General features: G+C 42.8%; 1 protein-coding gene across 1 annotated transcript; it reads right to left on the bottom strand.

Annotated features, from left to right (window-relative positions):
* Positions 1 to 1,145: 1,145 nt before the first annotated feature.
* Positions 1,146 to 8,610, bottom strand: LOC110462381. Its single transcript, XM_021516320.1, has 2 exons — positions 8,006 to 8,610; positions 1,146 to 7,730 (listed from the first exon to the last, which is right to left on the bottom strand). Exon 2 carries the CDS (start codon positions 6,953 to 6,955, stop codon positions 1,592 to 1,594), a length of 5,364 nt encoding a protein of 1,787 aa, XP_021371995.1. The 5' UTR covers positions 6,956 to 7,730; positions 8,006 to 8,610; the 3' UTR covers positions 1,146 to 1,591.
* Positions 8,611 to 9,918: the final 1,308 nt, after the last annotated feature.

Below are 9,918 nucleotides of genomic sequence, written 5' to 3'. Positions count from 1 at the left end.
TGGATCATGATGTGGAAATTACTTTGAAAAGAACCTGAGGAGTTCTTGGAGGTATAGCATCAATGTTGTTTTTTCACAGTTACTATTATTGTGACAGCTAGCTGCGGGAACCGTAGCTTCTATGTCCGATTTTTATTTTTTTATTGTTATCGGACCATAGATTTCTATGGAAAATAAAGTTTTATTTATCTGATAAGATAAATATGTTTTACCATGAATTCATATATTTAAATACTTATAAAGTACATGATGTTACCATGCATGTATCTGGCTTGTGCCTTTTTGGTCATGCATAAAGATGAATCTACACAACCAGAGCCAATCTGATGATGAAATGTGTATCACTTGTCTATACTACATGTGATATAACTTTTTCCTGTGAAAGTAAATACATATGTATGTAAACAGTCTTAAACAATTAATAAAAGTTCCTCATAATGCATGTGAAAGTTAAGATAATTATGGTAGTTTATAACCAGTCTGAAGCAATCAATAACTGTTTCTTACATGTCTGTGATAGTTAATACAAGTTTATGACTAGCCTGAAACAATAATTAAAAATTGAAAACCTACTTGTGATGGTCTGGAACAAGTGATAAATTTTCCTAACATGTCAGTGATAATAAATATAATTAAATCCACATGTATAATCAGTTTTAAACAATATGTTATTTTTCTGTTACATGTCTGTGAAAGTTAACACAAATTTATAACCAGTCTGAAGCAATAATTAAAAATTCTTAACCTGTCTGTAATAGTAAAAACAGGTGTTATTATTGACACTGAAGATGGGTCTGAAACAACGTTATATGTACATGCAATGCTCATATATGCTTGTCCGCATTAAAGCCATTTTGGGCCTCTGTGGAGTATAACATATAGATAGATAGAATGGTCATAATCTGTGAAAGTAATTACTTGTGTATTACCAATCTGAAACAATAAATGAATGTCCATAACCTTTATGTGAAAGTAAATTCTTGTGAATTGCATGTGTAATGATTTTGAAAATTGGTGAAATATGTCTGCGTTAATATAAACATTTAATCCACATAAATTTATTGTTAAAAAGACAGTTATAAGTAATTTTACAAGCAATGTTTGAATTCAGGAACCCGCTATTAAAGGCTTCTGGTCGTTTTTGTAGGTGAAGTAATTCAATTTAATAAAATAACTGAATATAAAAGAAAATCAGGGAAGACAATAAAGATCTAAACATTTTAACGTAGTAAGTTATACATACAGGAATTATTTTCCTTCCGTTGTGAAATACATAGAAATAACCCTTTCTCCACCACTAACCACTTACACTGAACTTCTACTTTCACTTTCACATACTTCATTTCCAGTTAAAAATATACGCAACTGCGGCTACCGATAAATAGTGTTATGCCGGATGGCTGGCTGTGTTCTTCAATAACAAGACAAAGATCGTCCGAGTTTTCAGTGCAACCTTTTAATGGCGGTAAAACTCAACGAACACCGGATAACGTGCTTCCGCGTCTAACATCAAATCCGGGGACCGGACCCCGATTTCCGGAAGAGGTAAATCCGCATTACACCACCCCCTTCCAGGCTCCTTTAGCTCCTGCTAAAGGTCAAGCTTGGTAGGCTGCTTATATGCCCGGCCGTAACGCGAGGACCGGGATGGTTCATCTGAGATGGTTCGCTGTGAACACATCCCAGTTGGCACAGGTGTCTTTGGCTCTTCCTCTGGTAAACTGGCTTTCAGCGATTGTTGGCTGTTCTGCGACTCGTGGTGGTTTTCCTCTGTCCCGAACTTCTTATCCATGGTTGGAAGATGGTCTTCCTCAGCAATCGTTGGGAGAGAGGAGGTACCAAGATCATGCTTTATCTTGGTAACCCAGGCCGGGATGACCTCAGACAAATATTGTTTTAGCCGGTCATGGTGAAGAACTGAAGCCTTCTTGCGGCCACGGACCTCATACACGACCGGACCAAATTTCTTGGTGATCACAAAAGGACCATTCCAAACAGATTGGAGTTTCGGAGATTGTCCAACAGATCGTGATTGGTTCTTCACGTATACAAGATCCCCGACGTGGTACTCTCTTCCCCTAGCCCGTAGATCATATACTTTTTTCTGATGTACCTTTGAAGCCCTCAATGTTTTCCTAGCTAATTCCTCTGTAATGTGCATACCCTCTAACATCCGGTCGAGGTAGGTGGGTGCGTCATCAGAGGAACGCGAAATATCCGGATCCATGTAGATCAGCTCGGGAGGAGAATGGACCTCCCTACCCAGCATCAACAGGTTTGGTGTAAATCCTGTCGCAGGGTGTGGCGTACTTCGATAAGCAGACAGAAGAAGGGGAATGTTCTCATCCCAATGCGCCTGGCCATGATCTAGATAACACCTGATCATCTGCAACAGCGTGCGGTTAAACCGCTCAACCTGACCATTAGATGAAGGGTGATAGGGCGTAGTCCTGGTTTGTGCGATTCCGAGTAACCGGCATACTTCCTTGAACAGGGCGCTTTGGAAGTTTCGTCCTTGATCCGTGTGGATCTCCAGGGGTACGCCAAATCTAGAGATGAACTCCAGGACCAGTTTTTTTGCTGTCGTGTTACTGTCCTGTTGTGTGATTGGGTAAGCCTCGACCCACTTCGTGAACTGGTCGATGATGACAAGTATGTATTTGTTCCCAGCATCACTAATAGGAAAAGGCCCCACGACATCCAATTGTATCCTGTCCATTGGCGCTCCGCAGATGTAGGTCTGAAGAGGTGCTCTCATAGTTCTACTACTCTTCTTTTCAGCGGCACATACATGACATTTCCGAACAAATATGCTCACATCCATCGACATGTTGTGCCAGTGAAAGTCCTTCTTCACTCGTTCCAGAGTTCTCTTCTCCCCTTGATGACCGGAGTAAACAGCTTCATGACATGCCTGCATGATCTCTTTTCTCATCTGGAATGGAACCAGGAGTCGCAGTGACTCCTGTCCATTTGCCTCCCACTGGTAGTAGAGAACATCGTGTATCAGTTTGAACTGCTGAAGGGTTAGTAGATACTTCCGCAGAGCAGGACTTCTTGCTTGCGCCTCACCCAGAGGAACTGTCTCGCTGTTGGCCACACATGAATACAGTTGTTTTAGATCCTCATCTTGCATCTGTTCTTCGTGAAGTTCCATCGGACTTTTGGTCTGTAGCCAGTTACATTGAGGAATATCGTCCTTCGTATTAGAGTCCTCTCCGGTCTCAGAGTGTTTTTCGACAGCAGTTACCTCCGCCGAACGAACAGCTATAGGCACAATATCGTCAACATCCTCCTCGAATCTTTCCCACGCAGTCTGTAGTTTTGCACAGTACATACATCCTCCACAGGGTAGAGTTTCAACGGTGGCACCCGCGAAGTAGCAAGGGCACGAATCGTGATCCGGAATCCGTGACATGGCATCAGCGTTCACATGCAGCTTCCCAGCACGGTGTTCGATGTCAAAAGAGTATTGACTGACCTCCTCTAGCCATCTCGCCAGCTGTCCCTGTGGTGACTTGAATCGGAAAAGCCATGACAAACTGCTATGGTCTGTGCGTAATAAGAACCTCCGGCCAAGAAGATAATGTTTGAAATGCTGGCAGAAAGCAACAACTGCAAGAAGTTCGCGTCGTGTCACACAATATTTCTCCTGTGCAGGGGTCAGTCTTCTACTTGCATATGCAACAACTTTCTCCTCCCCATCTTGGACTTGCGAAAGAACGGCGCCTATACTCCTGTTAGAAGCATCCGTATCTATGACAAATTTGCAATTCTCCAACGGGTATGACAATATCGGAGCAGTGGTAATTGCCTTCTTCAGGGCCTCGAATGCCTCACACTGACGGTCTTCCCATACAAATTTTACCTCCTTCCGTGTGAGGTCATGCAGTGGCAGAGCGATCTCTGCATAATTTTGAACGAACCGTCTGTAGTAGTTGGTAAGTCCTAGAAAAGACTGAAGCTCCCTACAGTTGCTTGGCACAGGCCAATTCAGGACGTCATCTACCAACTTTGGATTGGTGGAGATTCCATCACCGTTAATAATGTGTCCCAGGAAGAGGACTTCCTCACGAAACAAACGGCACTTCTTGGCTTTCAGCTTCAGACCGTGTTCACGGATCCGGGAGAAAACCTGACGCAGATGTTGCATATGTTCTTCAAAAGACCTGGATGCCACTATCACATCGTCCAGATAAATAAGAAGTATGACCCACTGAAACCCTCTAAGTACGAGCTCCATTGCACGCTGGAAAGTTGAGGGAGAGTTGGATAAGCCAAAAGGCATTCTGGTGTACTCAAAGAGCCCCTGTTTGGTGACAAAGGCGGTCTTTGATCTGTCCATCTCATCAACTTCAATTTGGTGGTAGCCACTCATTAAGTCTACGGTGGAAAATAGAGTCGCACCACTAAGCGTATCAAGGCACTCTTCAATTTTTGGAAGTGGGTAAGCATCTTTTACACTGACCTCATTCACCTTTCGATAGTCTATGCACCAACGCACACCACCATCTTTCTTGCGAACAAGTACTACCGGTGATGCCCATTCAGAACTAGATGGAATGACAACACCAGTGTCAAGAAGTTTTTGTAGATGGGCGTCCTCCTCAGCTTGAAAACCCAATGGTGTCCTTCTTGCGGGTTGACGTATAGGTTTGTTTTCACCTGTGTCAATCTTATGTCTGACTCCGCTGAATCTGCCTAGGTCGTAGTCATCCTTAGCAAATATATCAGGAAAGTCATTCAGCAGCATACAGAGATCCTCTTTTTGATTTGATGACAGTCCTTTTGAGGACTCTTCAAAAATATCCTGTACATGCAACGGAACCTCTCCGTTTGTCCCAGGGGCCTCTTGTAAATGTTCTGGCTCGACACTGGTGTTTACGGAAGGCTCCCTGCTCATATTTGGGTCCCAAGCTAGGTCAGCTTCCTCAACTTTTCCTAGAAATGTGCCATTTGTGAGTTTAATCTCGCTATCCTTCAGGTTGAGAACTCTCACAGGAATAGTTTGATTCATAGAGACAAGACATGACCCAACTCGCATTCCGCTTTGATGATTGAATGCCTCCAGTATTGCTTGAGAAGTGTCTGATGGTGTCTCCAATCTTCCGATGATTATTTTCTCACTTCCTGGTGGCACCACAACATCTGCATGTACTCTAACTATACTCCTGGCAATAGCAGTCCCAGATCTGTTCAACTGAGAGTGTCCTGGGATTACTTTTCCGTTGACTTCCAGGTTCTTTTCTCCAGTATGGATAATGGCCTGTACAGATTGGAGTAGATCAATGCCCACCAGTATGTTGTCTCTGATAGGAGCTATCACAACTGGTAATTCCCTCACCTCTTCCCCAATTTGGAGAGTCGCAGTGACTACACCTAATCCTGTCATCTCTGCACCATCCTCAGCTGTCATTAGACGAATTTCTTTCTTTGGCTTAGCATACAGCAAATTTATTTCATTTGCCCATTTCTCAGAGATGACTGTGGCGTCGGCCCCAGTATCAATAACCGCTTCAGTTGTTGTTCCATTGACCGTTACTGGGACGATAATGCTTTTCTCTGTCCTATTGGTCCGGGTGATCTTAACATCATGCTGTGGTGAGCGAGAACGGGGACTGTTCGGTGGTGTGGGCGATCTTGATCTCCTAGAGCTGCAATCTCTTTGGAAGTGTCCCTTACCACCACATCTGTAACATTCCTTTCCTTCCTTGCTAAACCCACTTTGGCGTTCGTTCCCTAACTGGTCGAATCTTGCGCGACACTCTAGCGAGCTATTCCGAACAAGATCCTCAAGCTGTTTCATCCGAACATCTAATTTACTGAGGTTGTCCGACTCTAAGGCAGTGTTTGGCAGTTGAACACGCTGTGTATTCAACGCTTCTTCGTCATCGGAGACATTTTTTACACCAGCCCCATCAGCCCATGAAACGCGCCGAGCCTTGTCTCGTATCTCTTTCTCCCTACCGATGGTGGCTTTGAAGTTATGTTCTTGTGAAGTAACCATTTCAATAGCCTCATTGATAGTTTTTGGTTTCTTGTTCAACACATCATAAGATACCTTGGGGTTCTTGTACCCCTTGAGGAATGCCTCTGCAGCCAATTGATCTTGCAAGTCGAGATCTACATTAGGATAAGCAAGGGTAACTAGGCGCCAAACCTCTTCCCCAAATTCGTCATTACTTAGGCTGCGTTGCCTTACTTCGTGTAATTTTGATCTCGCTGTTGTGGGTGGGTCTCTTCGTCCGAACCGCTTGATCAGACTATCCTTTAGATTCCTGTAATCTCTTCTCATCTCCCTTGGTAAGGAGCAGATGTACCACATGGCCCTTCCTTTTAGACATTCGTAGAGTCTGTCCACTTTCTCATTGTCTGTCCAGTTATAACGCTCTGCTAACCGTTCAAAGGGAACAATAAAAACCTCTATATCCTCCTTTCCCTCAAACACTGGAAGTTTTGTTTGAGGACCCTTTCCTTGATGTCTGTTCAGCATACGTCCCATATCCTGTCTTTCCAATGAGGGGGTACTGGATAGTGCAGAGTTCTGTCCATTTAAGTTTGGACTTGAATATGAGCGTTCTCTATCCTGGATCACCCGGAGTTCTTCGTCAAAACCACCAAACGATCCTCTGTCTGTCGACCTTCCAAATTCCTGTTGTGGACCCATAGATGAAAATGTACTCTGTGCAAGCGGTGCTTGATGTCCTATGGCATTTTGAATATCATGACGTGTCTCTTGCATGAAGGACTTCATCATTTCACTTTGTGCCTCGAAGCTTCGTTTCTTTTCGTCTTCAAACTCCACCATAGTTTGCCGAAACATCTTCATTTGTGTATCACGCTGCTCATCAAAACTTTTCATTACGAATTGAAGCATATCATATGCCGCAGCTGACGCAGTGTCAACTGAAGACTCTCCTTCCCCTGGTGTGACTTCTTGTTCTTTATCACACATTTTGTTCAAATGCTAACTGTAACAGTTCCTGTTGGTCGACGTGGACTTCCAAAATGTCCTGGTCCACAAAACAAGTTTTCACAATATTTAATTCAAGTCGCCTAAACCACTTCCTCGCCAAGAGTTCCCCAGGGTGGAGACCGTCCTCCAATAATTCTATGAAATATCGCTCTTTTCCCTTTTTTCGACAATCACGAAGATCAGCATTGAATTTAAGTGTTGTGGTACCAAGTTCTGTGTTGAGAAGTTCAATTTGAGAGTTCAAGAAGTGTACCTGGCTGGCAACTTCAGCATCTGTTTCTAGAAACTTGCTCGGATTATGGTGACCTTGGATATCATTGTAAAGGCTAACCGAATAAACAGGTACTCCAATAAATTGAATTTTGCACCCCTGTTTTATTGTGTAGTCCCTCGCTCTTTTGTAGCAGTTGATAATTTTGTGTATAGTGTTAACACAGGTACCAGAAATGTTTATATAACAGCCTTGCTTTGAGGTTATGTCGCATGTACCAGCCCAGAAATAAACATAAACAGGTTTACCAAATTTCTGCTTGAGGATGGGAATTTGTTCTTTTAGTAGGGATACTAGGGTTGATGAGTTTGCACCACCTTTACATGAGAACTGTATCGGAAGTTTTGGATTACTGCCCCTGTGTACCACTGCAAGGCGCTTTCCTTTGCTGTCGGATACTAGCAGGGGGGTCAAATCAGCCTCGTGAGGTGGTATTGTCACGTTGTGTGATTTAAGGTAGTCTACGAGATCCTTCTCCGACCTCTGAAAGATAATGTTTGACCGTTCGCAGTGAACGATTCGTTTGGAAGCAATTCCAGTGTTCGCAGTGAACACCAATACGAAAATACATGTAAAACGAAAGTACAAGAACAAAGGCTAAATATAGGCACACAAAACAGTAAATTACCCAAACCAAGTAAATTAGTTATTGTGCTCTTACTTTGTGAAAGTAATAAATGAGTTATAGTAATCAAATTACAAAATAATCATTTAAATGACGAGTAACAACCCACAAACACAAAATGCAGCGCGATTACCTGTAGCAGACCTCTGTCCACTTTGAGGTACGAATTGCAATACATTACACAAAAAGAAACGGGTTTTGGACTCCCTGCAGGGCGTATAAGCAAAATCCCACTTCTGAAACCACTTGTTATGCCGGATGACTGGCTGTGTTCTTCAATAACAACACAAAGATCGTCCGAGTTTTCAGTGCAACCTTTTAATGGCGGTAAAACTCAACGAACACCGGATAACGTGCTTCCGCGTCTAACATCAAATCCGGGGACCGGACCCCGATTTCCGGAAGAGGTAAATCCGCATTACAATAGTGTGCCGCATTCCCGATTGTCGATGTCGAATATCTATTTTTAGACATGCTAAAAATAGAGATTCGGCAAGCAACATTTTTTTTTTATCAAATTCAGTCAAAAACCAATTGTAGGTACAATAACATTAATCGAAATAAAGTCTTTTATACCACAAACCCGTCCTATTAAAAATTATCAACATACATTTAGATCATAGTCATCATTAGTCCCAACGAAACAAGTAACCATTCTAACTGACGGTCACACGTACAGGCCGTGTCACTGTGACTGTTAGATATTTAAAAATCTGTTCAGCACATCCAGTACAGATTTAATACACAGTTTATAAGTTATAAGTTTAAGTTTAAGTCAACTCCAAAAGCGTGTCTACTTACCTTAGCCTATCTACGTAACAGCAGGTAACAGGGAGTCACTTCTCGGAGATATTTAGTGTCTTTATCGGTTAGTTTCACCTTCTCGTGCTGTATATAAATTTATCGACTACTTGGGGCTCCTCGTGGTCAGACTGGGTAAAAAAATATGGCAGCGCCCTACATATATAGGCATGCTTTAGGGCTCTACTGCTGAATACCTTCGCATGTACACATACAGTAAAGTAAGCACATTAAACATAATAAACATGGTATCGGTCAGTAGAGACTCGGGATCATACCTAGGGCGCCGAATCCTGGAGGACTGGTAGGGCTCTACTGCTGAATACCACCGCATTATACGCAGTAATTGTGTAAACATTGTTTCGGTCAGTAGAGACTCGGGGCTCATACCTAGGGCGCCGGAGCCTGGAGGACCGGCAGGGCTCTATTGCTTGAAAACCATCATATACACTCAACAATTACATTAATCATTGAATATTTGATCCTAAAATGTGTAACCTTGACAAAAATATAGGAACTCGCAGATAAAATCCAACATAAAAACTAGGTCAAGGTTAGACAACTCGCATGATAATCACTAAAAACGAGTGACAATACGCGAGCTATATTGTTACACTTGAAACCCTGCAGGCGGGAAAGTGACTCGGGATGGGTGCAGGGTCAAAAACTAGGATAATATATATGGATCTGTATAAACAGTCAAATGTTAGATCGCTTCAGTGTTTATTAATGTTTAATATGTATATAATGTCTAGTAAAATTACCGTAATAAACCACACAAATATACCCAGGGGGCCGGATCCTGGATGACCGGTAGGGCTCCACCTCTGAATACCAAACATCACATCCACCAATACACACATTAAATAATATATATTAAATACACACCGATAACGGTTTCAGTCGGCACCAGCTACACGCTGGCAGGGCTTACTACTGAATACCATTATACATAAGCACTAATTAAATCATACAATAAATTATGGTCCCAGGATACCAAGCGATGCTGTACCAGGGTGGATTACTACTGATCCGCCCATTAATTGGTATATACTGAGATCCCAGGAGGTATGGGGTATCCTCTGTGCCCCAGCCCAACCACAAAAACTACATCTCTGCACTGAACATCTATACATACCTAAAACAAAAAGCAGTTGCGTCCCCCGGGAGATACCCCCACCCCCCTTCCCTTCGATGTTCGACATTATCTCGGCCCAAAGTCAATCCCTTTCACAATCCGCCATT

This window comes from Mizuhopecten yessoensis, unplaced genomic scaffold, assembly GCF_002113885.1.
Source record: "Mizuhopecten yessoensis strain PY_sf001 unplaced genomic scaffold, ASM211388v2 scaffold10775, whole genome shotgun sequence".
In the NCBI taxonomy this organism is placed as follows: domain Eukaryota; kingdom Metazoa; phylum Mollusca; class Bivalvia; order Pectinida; family Pectinidae; genus Mizuhopecten; species Mizuhopecten yessoensis.
The sequence above is the reverse complement of the archived record's forward strand: the minus strand, read 5'-3'. Positions and strand labels throughout refer to the sequence as shown.

Coding starts and splice junctions, on each gene's coding strand:
- LOC110462381 (XM_021516320.1), bottom strand. CDS start 6,955: ATGTGTGATAAAGAACAAGAAGTCACACCAGGGGAAGGAGAGTCTTCA.